The 19,102-nt window shown below is 35.1% G+C and overlaps 1 protein-coding gene across 10 annotated transcripts in view; it reads left to right on the forward strand.

The window, feature by feature from the left end:
* LOC135215441 (kinesin-like protein KIF3A) overlaps nt 1–19,102 on the forward strand; it is a 169,455-nt gene that overhangs the window by 77,664 nt on the left and 72,689 nt on the right. For 8 of the 10 annotated variants that reach the window (XR_010314686.1, XR_010314685.1, XM_064250102.1 and 5 more), the window contains exons 6-7: nt 3,398–3,475; nt 11,228–11,368. Coding sequence is in view for 8 of the 10 variants with exons in the window: in XM_064250102.1 (XP_064106172.1) it covers nt 3,398–3,475; nt 11,228–11,368 (219 nt within the window). In the remaining 2 variants the exon portion in view is untranslated. The remainder of the gene's footprint in view (nt 1–3,397; nt 3,476–11,227; nt 11,369–19,102) is intronic. The other 2 variants (XM_064250149.1, XM_064250179.1) reach the window with 1 other exon arrangement.

Consider the following 19,102-nt stretch of genomic DNA (forward strand, 5'->3'; position numbering starts at 1 on the left):
GATGAAACCTGCGGATGCGAGGCGAGGCTATGAGTGATGTTAGATGATGTGAAACTAGATGTGTCAATAGACTCAAGGTTCTTTCACCCTTCGACAAAAGAAGCATGAGTACATTACGAAAGAGGTACTGTGTGACAATCGATGACAACTGTTTATTGATAATGACGTTCGGTTCCATAGCAGAAATAGTGTATAAACAGTATACTAATGATTGATTGGGGGAGGTACCTTCCTGGCTTATACTCTGAAAATAACGGATAATAATAGTCGTTAACGTAGTTACCGGGTAAGGAGGCATAGTTAGGAGTGGGTTCATATATTAAATCGAAAGTATGAGAAATTGGCAGATACATAATGCTATGTTGCTTCGTTTGCAAATAAAGGATATGGAGGGTCTGGCTGAAGCAAATGAAAAACAAATTGTTGAATGTTTACTATAAGATTACGGCAATCATATTAATTGGCCGGTTAATTAATTGATTATATATTGTTTCATATTGACTCCAGTGACTTGGTACGTTTGCTAATTGGTTTTCTTACATCACAATAAAACAAATATAACAAGTTGTACAAACGTTTGTTGGTGAAGGATAAATAAAGGATCTTTTCTCGTTAAATAATATTATGTGTATTTGATCACATTTGCAGAAATGAGTCATTTCATTTCGTGGTAACTCAAAGATTTGAAGTGGGAATACAAAAGGTTTAGCCTTAATGGAAATACTGATTTCCAGTGCCGTCAGTTCAAACAGTTAGCGAATTAAGATATAAAAAACTCAACGAAATGTGTTATCTGTCTTACAGAAATGTGATAAATATATATATATGTAAAATTGGCTTTGGGAGATTTGATACATGTAACCGTATCCAAATTCTACGTACATGAATTGTAATGCATGAAATTTGATGTTGTTTATTGCAGTGTACAGTGTTAAATCCGTAATTAATTTCATCCGCAAATGTACTGTTTTTTTAATATTAAATTTTTCATATTTATTTCAGTCTTTATGCGTAAAACTAAGATTATTCAAGATAAGCCTGTGTGTGTGATTGTTGCAAGTCTACAATTGCTTTAATTTACTCTCTGCAGTGCAAATGTAATAAGCGACCACAGCCTAGAGATTCGTGTTTTGAAGCTCAGCCAGGATTGTGGAATTTAATCAGAGTTCGGTGAAATTGCTTCAAGCCAAGAGAGACATAAGGAAGAGAAATTGACGTTAGAGAAAGAAGAGAAGTTCGCGTGTGTTCGAGCGCATATCGAGTAGCCTTTAGAATATGTGGAATCCGCTTTTGTCCCTTTTGATGCCCAAGGTCGGGAATTTCTCCTCAGGGCTAAGAATCTCCGAAGGCCGCAATGCCACGCGTGAGTTGAATTAGCGCCCCCTCCCCTCCCCCCCTGTTGCAGTGCTATTTTATCGTATTGCTCCGATGCTGCTGCAGGCATTGCTGGTAACTGGCGTTCCGTATGTTAGCAGCGATGGCGTGATTGATATCAATGAAGAAAGCCTTTTGCTTTATGTTGTTCTTGAGGTGCAGTTGTCATGCGACGAAGAATTGCGGGAGAGAAGAAGGAAAATTGAACTCTGCAAACGAAGATACCTTTCATGTTCTCGAGGTGAATCACCTCGTTGTTTCGCAAGTCGAGAGAGACAGCTGTGAAATGGGCGTTTATTGGTATTTGTCGGTCATACTTGAAGTTGAGAAAAACGCAGAATCTTCCGGTCATTATTGAAGGAAATGGAAGAATATTTAGAATGGATAATAATTATTAACAGATGTGAGGTATTTGTAATCTTTTAAATATACATACACACACACACACACACATACACACACACACACACACACACACACATATATATATATATATATATATATATATATATATATGGTATATATACTTTTATATATTTTTTTTTTTTTTTTTTTTTTTGCAAGCACTCAGTCTTAGACCTGACATCTCATTCGTTCTGTTGACGTTAACAGATTTCGTTGCACAAAACGTTCATCAGACATTCTTCCTAATTTCACACCGTTTTATCCAAAACTAATTGTGTTTGGATTCCAGCAGAAATTCTTAACACAATTGGTGGTTACCGTAAATTACACCTGTCCAATCAAACTCCCTGTCTAGCACACCTGAATACACACTACGTCGGGGTTCTAAAAATTTCCTGTAATTTTGGAACTTGGAATTGCATACCTGAATACCAACACTGAAGTCGTAAGAGTCATTGTGTGAACTGGAGTTGCACGCCGTAGCGTTGATCACTATGGTGTTCAAAAGTTGATTAAGTAAGTTAGAATTTCACACTCAAATACTTGGGAGGTATACAAATAATTTTGTTAGCTGGAATTACACACATGAATGTCTATTACTTTTTTTGTAAAAAAAAAAAAATTTTGCAAGCTCTGATTTCACCGGAATGACCAACAGTGGAGTTCTAAAATAATTTAATAGAGTGGAATTGTGTACTCTTGAACGTCTTATTACGTTGGTGTTCTAGAAATAATTTTGTAAGTCTGGATTCCGCATCTGAATACCAACGCTGTCGAGTTTTCAAATATTTGTGTAAGGTGGAAAAACACCCTTGAATGTCTGCCACTTTGGTTTTATGAAAATAATTGTATAAGCTGGGAATACCATTCCTGTATGTCAACAGTATGAAGTAAGGCCACTAACACTAGTGTTTTAAAAAATAATTCTTAAGTCAAAATTACACAAGTGACTGCCCATGACTTTGACGTTCTAAAATTCTGATAGATGGAATTCCATATGTGGCCTTTTACAAGTAATTTATAAGACAACCTTAACTTTTTATTCTTACTGTTCTGGTGTTCTAAAACGTATTTCTGCAAACTGGAACTCTATCATGTTGGTCAACTACTGGTGTTCTGAAAGTGATTTATAAATTGGAATTACTCAATTGGTGTTTTAAAAATGTTATTAGCTGGGGTTCACTGATTGAATTTTTAAACCCTAAAATCGAATGAATATAAACACTATCATCAGAAAAGACTGTTTTCAAGATTTACAAGTCAACCTTAACCTTCACCATTCCGACACTGTGAAATGCAAAAGTATGTGTTTTCCCATTTACAGTTTCCTATTAGACAGGTTCACTGTATGTAAATACCACCTGGCATCATGGCTTGAGTTTATTTTGATATCTAAAATCACGTCAAGTTCATTTTTAACAAGTAATAAGCATTTTTTTTTATACCACAAGTAACTTTTGAACATGAACATTTTTTCTTTATTTTTTATAAAACATATTTTGTCACATGAGTATTCATAATAATTTATATGTTGATTTGCTTCATTTACACATTTCATTTTATTTGATATAACGCATTTTTGTCTTAAACCCTTTTTCTCTTTATGGTCACGGTGTAGTACTATAAAGATGTGAAACCGTCCATCACAACATCCAGAACAGCTAATATGAGCCATCCAGTAGCCAATTTCTTTTCGGTGAGTGTGTCGTCTCCGGTGGATATATTAGTCACCTGCTTAGATGAACGCTTTCCCGCCCTCTCTTGTCTGTTCGACATCTTCCGAAACCCTTCTGTTTATATGGCTCCGTTCCCTGTTGCGCTGAGATGCGTAGGCAATTTTCTGGTGGCGTTCATTGCAATGATTGTCGTTTAGTACAGCTTACTCATATTTATCATCAAATCTTTGTTTTTAAAAATCATGAGATATTCATGAAACATGATAAGGTAGAATAATCAACGCCTGGTATTTAGAGATTTCTCGGTAATTGCAAGGAACCCCCAGAAGTTGCCTATCAGCGCGATCGTGAGCCTTGGGGTGAATGAGGCTTTTGTCTTGTGTCTCATCCTATTCGTGCTTCTGGAGCAGATTGTCTTGTGACCCTTTTAAATTCCAATTCTAAATGACCTCGGCAACTCTTAGCTAGCAAATATTCGCCTACCCCCTGCCATCTTTAGTACATTTAATATTTATATTCCTCTATTTCTTAGATAGTCATTAATTAGTCAACTAGTTCCTAGATGCTAAATTTAGCATATACTGCATTTTGGGATTACTACTACTATTATTATAGTTATGATTACCAGTTCATAGCATGTTTATTCCAAGCGAGGACAGAGGCAAGACACCTTAATGACACCCCTTTTTTATTTTGAAATTATCTGGATGGATATGTCCGGCAACTTAGCCGTGCTCTTGGGTGTGGCCTCCATCCAAGCTTAAAATAAAAATGCTATTTTTTTTAAATTTGATTATTTTTATGCTTAAGGCATGATTTTTTAAAACCTTTTTACTCTTACCTAGTAGAATGTGCACGTAGGTACACATTCTAACTCCTTTTTTAAATAGGGGGATAAACCTAATTGTCCTGTAAATGGTGAGAGATTACCTTTTTTCATCTCTTAGGTCGTTTCTTGTGGCTTTTTCTTTTGAAGTAGCATTATAATTGGTCTTATTTCAGCTGCTTGAAGTGTTTCTTTAATTTTATGTGGACGATGTATTTCCATTATTAAAAGAAAAATAGAGTTTAAGGTAATTGAATCTTAGGCTGAGGCACTTATATGTATATGAATAATTATATAAACATAAGACACATATATAACCTCTTGTCTGCGTTCAGTCCACAGTAAGGTCTTTTGGAGTCATCTGTTTCACTTAAGTATCTTTAGATTTTCTCGACGTTATTTTCTTCACTTTCTCATTAGATTTTTAGATAATAACACTCGTTTGGGTTCTTTTGTTCCTATTCTTTTCTTGTCGCGTATTCCAGTATCTTTTGTCTTGTAGTAAATGTTGCATTTTCCCTTCCAAAATCATTTATTATTTACAGGGATTCTTTTTTGAAACTATCCAGAGCATACTGTCATTTGCAACCTAGCCTCACCTCATTACCTTCGTTAGGGTCATTTGAGAACAAATGTAAAATGTTACCTAATTGCACATCCCACTGTCATCCCAGTCCAAAGACTCATTACTCGAAAAGAGATTTTTTTTCCGTGTGTTTATTTTGAATTGTAATGAACCGTAAGGCAACAGTTCATTGGTTTATGTTCATTTTTATTAACATCGTCCCTTCAGTTCTAGGTAGTGAAATCTCCACTTTCTCTTCTCTGCAGGGATAATCAATTATTTTTCATACCTCCATGAAAATTTTACCACTTATGTTCTTTCAATTTTTTCCCACATTTGTTTTACGGTGGTAAAACAATGTCTCTGTAATTTTTCATCCGTATTTTATATCTTAAGTCTTATGGAAATAACTAGTTCCTCCAAGGCTTCGACTTCGCCTCAGTGTCTTCCTTGGATCTTCCCCCTTCACTCAGTAATCCCGAAAAAGTTACATATTGTTATTAGCTTTATGGTAAAAAAAAAAACTTAAGATTATTACACTCCGGGCGTCTATTTCTGAGCGGTTTTATATTTTCAAGGTCTTACTCAAAGTGTGTTGTACAATGACACGTTGCTTTCCTTCCGTATTATTCTTTTAAAGAATTTAGACCGTCCCAGTCGCTTCCTCTGTAAGCAAGCTGGGCCAAAAACCCAATCCCCTTTCTCCAATAAATTCACCATATTTGGTATTTAAGCAAACTACTCAGGGGTCCTTACAATTTCGGACGTTTTCTTCCGTTATGCTGAGTTTCTTATCTTTTCATTCTACCTCCTATGTCGCTGTTCATTACTGTCAGAGGGTCCCTTTTCCTTTGGCGAGTTTTATATTTCAGTTTCTTTGGTTCAGCTCCAAAAGTGTTTTCTTTCAATTCACTGTCTTTCTTATTTTGAGGAATTTTTTGAAATTTTTCTTATTACCCGCCATGATTCATTTTTTCACGTGTGCTGTACTTTTTTTTATATATATTTATCCATTTTCACGTATCTCACCCTCTCGACCTTCCTTACTCAATGTGTGATTTTCATATTGAATGTGTGATCCTTCTTACTCAACGAGTGACCTTCCTTATTCACGTGTGATTCCACCTTTAATTCTTTGACCTTCGTCGTTAACACTCCTGCGCTCATTTCAGACAGTCTCTCTTTCTCTTCCACATAAGATTTCTTTATTTAATACTTCTACTGTGATCCTGTTTTCTTGTCTCCAGTTGTCACATTTGCATCTGAGGACCTCTGTGAGCTCGGCGCTTTCAGTATTGACACTCTCAGTGCGATAGCTTACCACACTTTTATTGTTTCTAATAGTTTCATACTTTGTCACCAGTTTCACTTCGCTTCAGCTGGGCAACACTGTGGATTTTAAAAAGCGTCATTCTTTTCACCATCCATTCATTTTTTTTATCACATACACCAGCACATGTCCATTCTCCTCCACCCCACCTTTTGGGATCACTTAATCAATACCAAAAATGATTATTCCTTTGCTTCTGGACTGCTTTACAATAAAGTAGTCATTTACTCGTATGCATTTTATTTTACTAACTTCATGTCAACCATAAACATTTTAATTAAATTTTTTTTATCAGATTTCCATGTACGCCATTACCTTCCAACATCAGTTCTACAGCAGCTTTAGTATGGGCCCCAATGAAGAGCCTTTCCCAGTTTTATTTGGAAATTGCTCATGCAATTATTTCGACTTTTTCTCGCCCACACTGGATTTGCCCTTTCAACCCATCAGTAATCTTTCTTGCCTTCCTTAATCTGAACCCTTTCATGTAATTTTCTAGTTATAACTTTTCCATTTCGCTCCTCGTTTCATTTGTAGAAAGCGATGACAATTCCATCCACTCACTTTTTAAGAGTATTTTTCTTGTTCACTCGAGATTGTCTCTAGTCTGAAGTTAGAAGTTATTTTGAGTAATTGTTTTTTATTTCCATTATGTAGCGTCTCATTCGTTCCCCTATCAGTAGCCACTGCTTTCAGTTCTACAAATACTGAGCTGTCTTCATCATATCTTTAGGAGTTACTACAACAACCATGAGATATGCATTAATCCCATTAAACATGACATCATCTCATTCTTCCCTTCCTCTGTCATCTTTTTTTATTTACTTCCTGGAACCCTGAGTCGCTCCATAGGTCAAATTTGTTTTCTTACGGCCCATTTCCACATTCTCTTTATTGTTTTCTCGTAAATAAATTCTTACCTACTTAGAATTCCTGTTCGTATTCCTTCCAGACATGTCATTGGGTCATATATGTGTACTTCTATGTTTAGCTATTTGATTATTGTCTGTCAAGAAGTTTAGAATGCAGTTTATGTAGTGACTTTGTTATTATTATTATTTGTTTGGGAAAAACTCTCTATCACGAGAGTTTATAAAATGTTCCAAAAGGACCACTATAATATAAACGTTAAAATGTCTTGTAAAACTTTAAAAACTTTACAATAGCTTTCGAACCCTTCACAAAAGATGAACGCAGAGAAGGGTTCGAAAGCTATTGTAAAGTTTTTTATTACGTTTTACACGAAATTTTAACGTTTATATTATTGTGGACCTTTTGAAACATTATTATTATTATTATTATTATTATTATTATTATTATTATTATTATTATTATTATTATTATTATTATTATTATTATTATTATTATTATTATTATTATTATTATTATTATTATTATTATTATTATTATTATTATTATTATTTCAAATATGGGATTTTTATTATCAGAATCCAGAAGTTCCCAAAACTGGATATTTTACATTGCTCATGTAAGCCTTGGTATATGTAGGTTTTTACTCATATGAGTGTTCTATGTTATCGAAATTTAAAAGTAGAATTGTCCCTATTTCATGTCAGTTTTGGTAATATTTGTTTTGTGTATAACCTATATTGTCAAATTGTGCCTAGTTATAGTATTTGATATTTCCTTAAATATTTCTTTCTCTCTCGATACCCAGACTCGTATGTGTGCGTCCATCTATATAAAACATGTCTTTGTATGTGTAACGGGTTGTTGTTCCTGGATGCAACGTCTTTCTGTAACTCTGTGCCAACGGATAAGATTATGTGCTATGTTTTCAGTGTTTACATTGGGTCTGTATGAAAATTATAAAAGTAAAAAAAAAAAAAAAAAAAAAGTTATCCTTAGAAGTTTGAAGTTATTTAAGCCATGTGAAGTGATATATGGCTAGACCAAGCCGCAGGTAAAATCCCTTACATTTTGTACAACTTATATATTTCTGATTAATATGGTGCGCGTGGAGAAGTAGTTATTAGAAATAGTGCATCAACGCTGATACTGGTAAAACAAGAACATTCAAACAAATTTTTAAATTCTAATCAGGCTGTTAGTTTTAGTAAATTATGGAGGAATTGTAGTAGTACCTATATTTGTGATAATTATTTTAATAATGATTTTTTGGTCGATCATGGAATACATTGGCTGCAGTACGTGTGTACGATTTATGCAGGTTTTAGCAAATAGTATAATTACTCGTGAATGTAATTATATATGAATTTCATGATTCGAATTGTTGTTAAGTTCATGGAATTCATATGAAAGAATTTTTCATTTTGGCAAAGATTCGGGCGTACCAGTAGACTGGCAGGCTAAAATACATATATACGTACTTGTTCTTCGTGCATGCAACAATATGCATATATGCATTTTTTGCCAGACACATGCAATGCCACCATTAGCATGTATAGGGACGGTTGAGGGGTTGATTATGGAAAGAAAAACTGTGATTATTGCAAAGGTCAATTTTATGCTTTTAGATGGACTTTGAATTAATTAATTTTAACATCTGGATGTAAGAACGTGTAAGACATAAAATTTGACCTTTTTTTTCAGTTATAACTAAAACAGTCTCTTATTTATCTGTTGGTCATTATAAGTAAGATATTGTATGTGCTGTCCGTCAGCCAGTATTTCCCTAACATATTATATGTTTGTGTCAAACCCGTGGCTTGAATTTATAGTTTCCTTTTCAGATGATTATTGGCATTTCACTTTGTCTTTATGTATGTTCGTCTGTTTCAGAGTTCCTGTCTCCTTGTTCATTTATCCACATCTGTTTTCGTGTCTCTCTGTTTCGTGTTTTCTATTTATCCGTGATCTTTTTCCGCTTTATTATATGTATACCTCTATCCTTATTCATTTTTTTTAGCTCGCCCCTTTGTTCCTTTGACTGTCTTTTGTTTGCCATTCATAACCATCTGTGTCTTTTGTTATCATCTTTCTCATTTTTCTTTTGATCCTATTCCATCCTTTTAAGCAATGCAATTAAACTGCTGTATATATAAATAAATAAATAGATAAATATATGTATGCCAATATGCATTATGTGTATACATGTACATATATTTACTATGTATATGTGTATATATATATATATATATATATATATATATATATATATATTATATATATATATATATATATTTATATATTATATGCATATATATGAATATATATATGTATGTATATATATATATGTATGATGTATATATATATTATATATATATATATATATATATATATATATATATATATATATATATATAAAAGTCAACGCTGGTGTAAACCAGATTTGCACAAAATAAATAATATTAATTGGTTTAAGTTGCAACTGGGTAAAATGGCCTGTTCGGTGACCTTGCGATTTGTAGCGAGGAAAGTACCAAAGGGTGCAGGTAACATTGAATGAACTTTTAATTGCACAGGCGGTAAAAAAATCACTATTGTGAATGAACACGTGGCACACAGCCGACTGCATGTAAACACACAAACACCTTCAGGTAAATCAAATAAAACTGTATTAACCGAATTCCCTTGTTATGGCCGGGAATTATTTAGAAACATAAACAAGATTTTAAAAATGGGAGTGTGTTATGTAGTATGGGAATATTGCCGTTGTTTTAAGTCTTTCAGAATTAAAAAAGGTGTATATTTAGAAAATGTATATATGATCAATGTTTTTCCAAATGTTTCACATTTATGATTGTCATCGAAGCCATGGCACCCAGCTGTTGAGTATTCATGTTATCCTGAACATTTTAGAATTATATCCCAATTTTATTTTTTTTTAACTGATGCCCCAGTTTATTGTATGGCGTGTCACACGAGCACATTTTTTGGTATCTTTCAGCATCTTTTAACACCCAGTTGCCAATATCAGCCCCACCAAGCTGCCATTATCAGCAACACCAAGTGCTAATGTCAGTAACATCAAGCTGCCAATATCAGGGACAAGTACGCTTGTTCGTTACTTTGCAGCCAGTACTGGCGCATTTAAGTGGAAATGTAAAAGAAATAATAATGGTTAATATATTCTTTACCTAACAATAATGTAAGTTAAGCCAAATCGTGAATAACACAGTTAGTTTGTGTTATTTAAGCTACATTTTTTAAGGTGCGTTACGACTGAAGATTTTCTCAACAATTATGTTCAAAATTGAGCTATACTTATGTCATGCATATTACAGAATTTTATGACAAACTCTACGGGAAATTTGCGGTGATCCTTTTAAAACAATGACCGATTTGACAAACATGATAACGAGGAGGAATAATAATGTATTCACTCTGGTAAATTTCCATAAGTTCCTTCTTGAAGGAGGAAAATGCTTGCTTTCTTACTTACAGTGCCAAAAGATTTGGTCAGTATGGCTTCCAGTGGTGACTTATTGGTCGTAAGACATTTGAACATACCAAGAAAGGTTGCTCGTGTGACAGTGCTTTGGAAAAGCCAGTTCTCTGAAGGACTGTCTTATTTTGTTAATATCATAAAGAATATGTTCGATTAATTAAATGCTGTGTGTTTCTTTTCTGTTTAAAATATCAGAATTATCTATAAAGTATGCCTATGTGTGTATAGTTAGACCTCTGTTACAGTTAAGTGTAAAATGACGTAACTAGTCATTTATAAGTGCCAGAGGCTGTTTTTAAAAAGTTGATCTATGAATTTTTACTCTCCTGTTGTTTTGCTTCATAGATAAATTTGGTAATGAATATGACTGTAGTTAGTTGGACCTTTTAATGGTCTCTATTGACCTTTAAGGAATAAACATAATCCGTGTAATAATATATATAAATAATATATGGTATATATATATTATACATACATACATACAAGAGTTTGGGCGTCTTCAAATTTTGACAACTAATGTGGACTGTCTTTCTAACTAAAGCACTAAGTTAGAATTTCGAGTGTATTTCCATAAATGTCCCAAAACCTTTCTGATTATTGTTTCGCTGATGACATAAGGAAATATCATGTATCTCATTCGAGAAAACATGGAAAGTAACTTTTGTCACTCGCCCTCCAGTTCGACACGGGCCCCGACCTGTTTTCGGAGGATCACGGCCTCATCTTCCGGTCCTTCGTGTACCTGTTCAACCAACTGGAGACGAGGGACGATCAGGAGTTCACGCTGACTGCGTCCTACTTGGAGATCTACAACGAGAAGGTGAGTCTGCTTTGATCGACTTATTGTGAGTTATTGGGCTTTACAACTATCCGAGTACTGACGTATGTACTGTCGTGTAAACTTAACTCCACGTATAAGAAAATTTGTAGCGTATACTTGAATGAGTTTATTTTCTCACATTTTCGTGGATGTACTTACCTGGGGAAATCTCAGATACGGTGGGGAAATCAATGAACCAGCCCATCCCATTTCTCTTATTCTTCCAGGGTAAAGAGAGCGTCTTCAAACACCCTGTGGATTTAAGGCTTTCCAAGTAAAGCGTAACCAAAGAGAATTGAGGAAAATCATTGTAGTATTTACTAGACTAAATTAAGCAGTTGTTTTTTTTAAATACCACTGCTCAGTATATCGGTATCGTAATGACGGCTAAACTTTGAGACAATATTTTATATAGTAGCAATTTTTTTTATTGTAAGACCGTTATGTAACTTAAGAAATGAAAGAAATGAACAGTGAGAAACTGGACGTCATCGCTTACGTGAATTTTCTGCAGTACAAATGTTTACTGTATCGTTAACGTGTTATTTTGAGGGTAGAAGGTTTTGATTTCATCCCATTGCTTTACAATATCTAGCAATTTTTTTGTCTTTAAAATAAACTACTGCTAAATGCGTTGGGTGAATTTTATTTACGTTTCGGTGAAGAACACAAGCTTCAGAGGTCTGTCCTCGCTGCTGTTTCTTCTTACTCATAATCTTTGTTCCATGCGGGAGCAGTTCGTGTATCGCTATTTTTCTTGTGGGCCTGATTAGAAAAGACTATGAAGTTGCCCAAGTCACTGACCTTCGTTCATCAAAGATACTAATACGATGATGAAGACTATTGCGGTTTGTTTATGCCTCGGGTCTTTGTGTTTACTTATGTATTGTAATTTCTCTCACGTATGGAATTGCTTTAGTCACGACAACTGAAAGCGGCAGTTGATGAAAATTTATAGTGTACAATATGTACAATAAATACTTTTCGCAGAAAAGAAATTTACGTGAACAAAAACTTTAGTATGGATTAACATTTTTAGCAAGATATTTCCGAGACATTCAAACCAACCTCTTTTTGCGTTACTTCTTAACTTTTTCTTCAATGCTCCCAATATTGTGGCCGTCTCCAAGTTTACCTTTATCATTATTCTTCGTTAAGTAATGATGCCTTTCTAGTTTTTCATCTTTGAGTATGATAATGCGAAGCTTTCCATCACAGGTTTTTATTGTTAGTTGTGATATGACCTTAACTCATTCCGGTTCGTATCAAGTGGCTTTTATACTTATTACTGAACTAATGTGCTAATACTGGCGCGTTCTCGTGTAAACTTCTGTCGATTTTTATTGTTCCGAGATCTTCCGAAAATCATTTTTACAATTATAAATAAACCCAGATTGTATTTCTTCCGGGGATTCATTTGTACGCGTATACACAGTCTCAGGTTTACTGAGGTATATTTGGATGATCAACATAAATAAATATTCCTTCTTCAAATTGATTTGTAAGCATAGCGTTATTTTTACGTATATCTGCTTCCATTCTTAATTTTCCCATTCAGTCTTTTAAGTAAAATCATAGCATTTCAACAGAAAATACTTTGTTTAATAGTTTTGATCAAATCTGAGAATTGAACAGATATTGCTTGTTTTTAATAAGTTGGCAGATTTGAATCGAAGTTACTACTTTATGCCGAACTCGAGATTTGAACAGAAATAATTTTTTTATAAAGTCAGAGGATTTGGATAGAAATTAATACAATTTGATAAACTCAGATGATTTTATCAGTAATTGTTTAACAAACTCCGGAATTATACCGAAAGTTTTTTTTCAAAAAATAGAGTAGCTGAGCATAAATCATTTGTTAGTAAACTTAGGATTTGGGGAGATATAACATCTTTTTAATAATTAACACAGAGAAACTGAATAGGAATGATATGTTTTTAATAAACTCAAAGAATTTGGAAAGGAATTATTTTATACTAATTATTGCTTGTTAAGAAACAGTATTTGAACTAATATTGCTTCCTTATAACGTACTGATTTCCGCTATTTTTCCGACATGATCTCATCAGTAAGCTGGAAGGTTTTGAACACAGAGAGAGAGAGAGAGAGAGAGAGAGAGAGAGAGAGAAACAATAATAACTTGCGGTTAGTGATTAATCGTTCGAGGAAACGAGTAAGCAAGGGTAAAAGAAGTAAGCGTGAAAATGAATGAGGTTTGGGGCCGATAAGTGGACCCTTGGGATATGTCTTTAAACTGGGTAAGGGTTGTGGGGGGCCGTTCGGTTTGAGGTTAGAGAAGGGGTGGTTGGATCAAAGCAGTTCAATTTAGCTTCTTAGAAATATTTTTAGCGGATTTATTTTCTTTTGCAATATTTATTTTATCCATGTGTTTAATGAATTTTTTCTTTATTTTTTGTAAATATATATATATGTATATATATATATATATATATATATATATATATATATATATATATATACATTTTTAGTTATTTGAATCGTCCGTTCTCATCGGCTTTTATTTATTGTTTTAAGTTTTTTCTTTATTTTAATCAATTTTTTGCGTTGGTGCTCATTCTGGATTAAGAGGTTTAAGAATGAACGTTGCATTGACGTTTTTTTTTTTTTTTTTTTTTTTTTAAGCCAGTCCCTTGGCAGGAAAAGGGGTTAATGTGAGAGATTATTCTGATTTCTTTACCTGAAATGAAATACATTTTTACTTTTATTTACAGTTTTAGCAGTCCCACGTTGGCCGAGTGGACTTCGCTCTCGGCTGCTAATTCGGTGGTCCGAGTTCGATTCTCGGCCCGGTCAACGCGGAACCAAAGAAATTTATTTCTGGTGATAGAAATGCCTTTCTCGATATAATGTGGTTCGGATTCCACAATAAGCTGTAGGTCCCGTTGCTAGGTAATCAGTTGATTCCTAGTCACGTAAAATATATCTAATCCTTCTTCCAGGGCCACCCTAGGAGAGCTGTTAATCAGCTCAGTGGTCTGGTAAAACTAAGATATACTTACGTTTTACAGTTTTAGCTATAAACGTATTTTCGTGCTCTATCACATATATGCGAGTCGATTTAAGTTTATTTTATTTTCCTTTGTCTAGCCTTAAGTATCAGTGTTGAATCTGTTCAGCTTTGTGGTCACTCTTATTTAGGGACTCAGAAAATGTGGCAACTCAGTAAAACAAGTTATTTATGTTGAGTAAGCTTTATTAAGTATTCTTATCACCATTTTTCTACTTTTCTTTTAATGAAAATATCACGTTATGGTGAGAGTTTTAGATACCGTATTATTCCTAAAAATGGAACATCTAAAGTTAGGATACTCCTTCAATAACAGCTGGGTCTACCCCGGTCTTTTCAGAACCCACTTTAAGCTTCGCCCTCCCTAGCTCTTCACATGTACATGTTATTCTTGAGATTCTTCACATCGTCGATGAACTATTATGGTTTGACGCCAGTTGAATCAACTAAAAGATTCCTCGTGATCATGTTACCACTGTTCGAGAATTTCCTTGATCAACATTATTCTTTTTTGAGAACTTCTTTGATCAACATTAATCTCTCTCTAGAATTTCCTTGATCAGCATTATTCTCTTTTGAGAACTTCTTTGATCAACATTAATCTCTTGAGAATTTCCTTGATCAAGATAATTCTATTTTGAAAATTTCCTTGATCAACATCATTCTATTTTGAGTTTCCTTGATCAGCATTATTCTTTTTTGAGAATTTCTTCGATCAACATTTTCATCTTCTGAAAATTTCCTTGATCAACATTATTCTCTGGGAAGAATTCTCACGATTTGTTTTCTCCTCAGAGGTTTTCAGATTAGCTCTCTTTAATTGCTCCCCGTCAGTGTTAGAAGATTATTTTCAAATAATAAGAATCGAGGCCTGATTTTGTCGAACTCGTATAACGATTAAAGATTTGCAATAAACGTTGAAGCCCCTATAATAAATAGTTTGAATCAGGGCCGAGGGCATGTGAATGGGCAGGCACCGTTATAAAGCCCATTACTTTTACCTTAAGCACTGAAGTTGCATCCTTCAAGTGATAACGCACGGGAGCACGGAAAATTTCCTCGTATTTATATATAAAATAAATTCAGAATTCCTTTCGGACGAAGAGGACCTAATGTTGTATAAACCCTGTTTCGTAAGTGACTCCTAAAAGTAACATGACTACGATTAGTCACCAGAGATGTCAGTGGGTGAAAATCAATTCCTTTGGTCGATCGGTATGGAACAAGGCAATTTTTTTTCCTCAGGCTTAGGCGAAACTGTTCTCGGAACTGGCCATCAAAGAGGGTACCTTGCATCGATCACCAGTATTAATATGTCTAGTTTACAATTTATTAAAGATTTCCATTTCTCCGAAGTATTCCCGACACCTGTATTCCAAAGTGAAAATGGCGAATAGGAAATCATCTGTGTTAGAGTTTACATGGGTTTATTTGCAGAAGTTTAATTATTAGCATGTTAGCTATGGTGACAACACATCTTTCTTTCGTTGTGGTGTTTAGATGTGAAACGTGGACGATGAGTCAGATAATGGAAACAAGACTGGAAGCAGCAGAAATGTAAAATTGGAAGAGGGTTTTGGTTGTGCCGTGAACTCAGCAAATATCAGTTGAGAGAATTTCATAAGAAAATGGACGGAGAGAGAGAGAGAGAGAGAGAGAGAGAGAGAGAGAGAGAGAGAGAGAGAGAGAGAGAGAGAGGAAATTCTGAAACCATTTAGAGATTGGTGCCTATGCTAAGAAGGAAGTTCCAGAGACATTCTGGCAGGAGAAGTCGAGGGAATGAGAACGAGAGGGAGACGGAGTGAATAATAGATAGATGGATTAGTAGAGAGACTGGAAGGGAGACAAAAGCCACAGAGTAGCGTAGATGGTAAGAAGTACAAAGTAGAAAGCCCATGATTGCAAAGGTCTTGTGAAACATGACACAGTGAAGAAAAAAAAAAGATCCTTAAGCTTAACGCTTATTACGCAATAAGCAAACAAATTTTTATTTAAAATCTTTCTTCAACAACACGTCAATAATAATTAGTCTTTTGGAAAGTGGCATCAATTTTCATTTTGTTCATGACCTCTTCCTATAAATGTGGTATCTGAAAGAAACTTTCAAATTGCAATTTCAGACGTCGTCTGATAATGAGTAAAATGTTGAATTACTTGTCCATGAAAGACCGACGTTAATTTATCAGCTGACATGTTATGAATCAAGAGGGAATTCTCGACAAACATCATAAAGAAAACGGATGATACTTAACAAAAACCATTCTTGACAACCAGGCATCGATTCCTCACCTGATAATAATGAACTCGGCGAGCAAAATGTTATTGCAAATATCGTGAAGACTTGTATGTCTTGTAAAAATAACTCTAGACATTATTCAAGGTTCAATTATCCTTGAAAACAGCTTTGCACAAAACTGACCGACGTGAATTCATTACTTGGCGCGCTGAACGTCAAGCGGGAATTTATCAGCTGTGACGTAGCCGTCAGTCATGTTCATTGGAGCTTCAGGTGACTGTAATCTTATGACTTAATTCCCCCTGCAACGCAGCTCCTGATAAACCCTACCTTATGGCCCAACCCAATGCCCCTCTTGATTGAGTCCTCAGTATGACCTACCCACATGAATGCAGCTCCAAATGCCCCCGCCCCTCCTTCAGCACTACCTACCCACCACAGCATTTCTTTATGATATGCCTCAGTGCAGGAGCCCTGAACTCCCTTCCATTTTTCATTGCAGCTTCTTACGACCCTCACCTTTTGACCTCCCTTCCTCACTTCTCAACTTTATGAACCTCTTTACTTTTGATCCCCCATCAAACTAGTTTTTTTGACCACTACCCCTCCCCCCCACAGTTGAAGGCCGTTCCTGATGACCCCCAACCTAGTGGAACCCCTGCATTGCAACTCCTTCCTTATAAGTCCTGCCCTATAATCCCCTGGTATGTGCAGTTTCCAGTGACCCTCACCTTATGTCCATACCTTGTTACTTCTTTCGAATGAACACCATATTATTTTAAAGCTTGAATTTGAATTTAGTGGCCCCCTATGGGCTTGTTCCATATAAATAGGTTTCACGCTCTGACTAATAATAATCTATAATAATAAAATCGGAGTGTATCTTTCTTGTTTGTCCGTCCCGGTTGGGGCCGGGGTAGTCAGGGGATCGTGAGGATAGGGGAAACATGACACACTCCCCTGCAAACCTGATTTCCCCTCCAGGTGGGGCTGGGGTTGGTAGTTAATTGGGAAGGTAGGGGAGACATGGCACATTCACCTTCCTCCTGCAAACGTTTTGTCCGCCCCTGGTGGGGAGACTTGATGGGCAGCGCTGGGTTCCAGCACAGTGTAGCGTGTGCCATCAAGCTTGTAATAATAATAATAATAATAATAATACCCTCTCAATACCACCCCAGAAGCTCCGTATCTTATGACTCCCTGCGTTTCTTTCACTGCACTTCATTATGATCCCCCTCCCCCATGCACTTTTTGATACGTCTCGCGCTATTTACTGGAAAACATTGGAGAGTTTCCGGAATCGAATGAGGGTACCTAAGGTCGTCGACCTTTTCCTTGGTCTTGGAAAGTCGTGTTATCAAGGCATTAGTAGGGAGGTCGTCAGTGGTATATTCGTGTCGTCTTTATGTTCTTTTGGGACGTCACTAGCATATGCTTACTTATTCATTAAAAGATTTGCCTTTCAACCGGAGGCCGGTCAAAAGGCCCAACGAACTTGGCTTTCTTCAGATGTTTTGAACTAAATCAGGTGGACTTTGTTCCCAACAAACAGAGCTAATTTTTTAAAAAGCCTCTAAATGTTGATAGTAGTTCCAAGTCTTTTGTCTCTGTAGGCCTTTTTTAATTTGGAAATTAGTATTTGGGCTCAGTGCCAGATTATCCAGTAGGCACAGTGCCTAAAGCATACGATAAATAAAACGAGATATTATTATTATTATTATTATTAGTAGTAGTAGTAGTAGTTAGTAGTAGTAGTAGTAGTAGTAGTAGTAGTAGTAGTAGTAGTACATAATACCTTTTCTATTTACTTATTTAATATTCCTTTTACTATCTATTTGTGTACCATGATTATTTTCTTTGTTATTCTCCTCAAGCGTGATGCAACCGAAGGTGTAAGTTAAGAGAAGTAAGTTATTTCGAAGACTTCAAAAAATATTTTTTGAGTTGTATAATCCATAACTTTTTCTTGTATTTATCTTATGCAACAATATCAGCAGAAAAATACTTCGTAGATACTCATTAAGAAAAAGATATTGTAAATTGATCCTGGTGGTGTTAGTATCAAAAGGTATTGTGAATTAATCGTGATGCTCTGGGGATCGAAAGGTAATGTAGATTAATCATAGTGATGATGATATCGAAAGGTATTGTAAATTAATTCTGGTGCTCCGGGGATCGAAAGGTAATGTAGCGATCGAAAGGTATTGTATTAATCTAGTGATGATGATATCGAAAGTATTGTAAATTATCGGTGCTCCGGGGATCGAAGGTAATTGTAAAGATTAATCATAGAATTGCTATATCGGAAAGGTATTGTAAATTAATTCTGGTGCTCTGGGGATCGAAAGGTAATGTAGATTAATCATAGTGATGATGATATCGAAAGGTATTGTAAATTAATTCTGGTGCTCTGGGGATCGAAAGGTATTGTAGATTAATCATAGTGATGATGATATCGAGAATTAAT

The sequence above is a fragment of the Macrobrachium nipponense genome, chromosome 19 (genome assembly GCF_015104395.2).
Source record: "Macrobrachium nipponense isolate FS-2020 chromosome 19, ASM1510439v2, whole genome shotgun sequence".
Taxonomy (NCBI): domain Eukaryota; kingdom Metazoa; phylum Arthropoda; class Malacostraca; order Decapoda; family Palaemonidae; genus Macrobrachium; species Macrobrachium nipponense.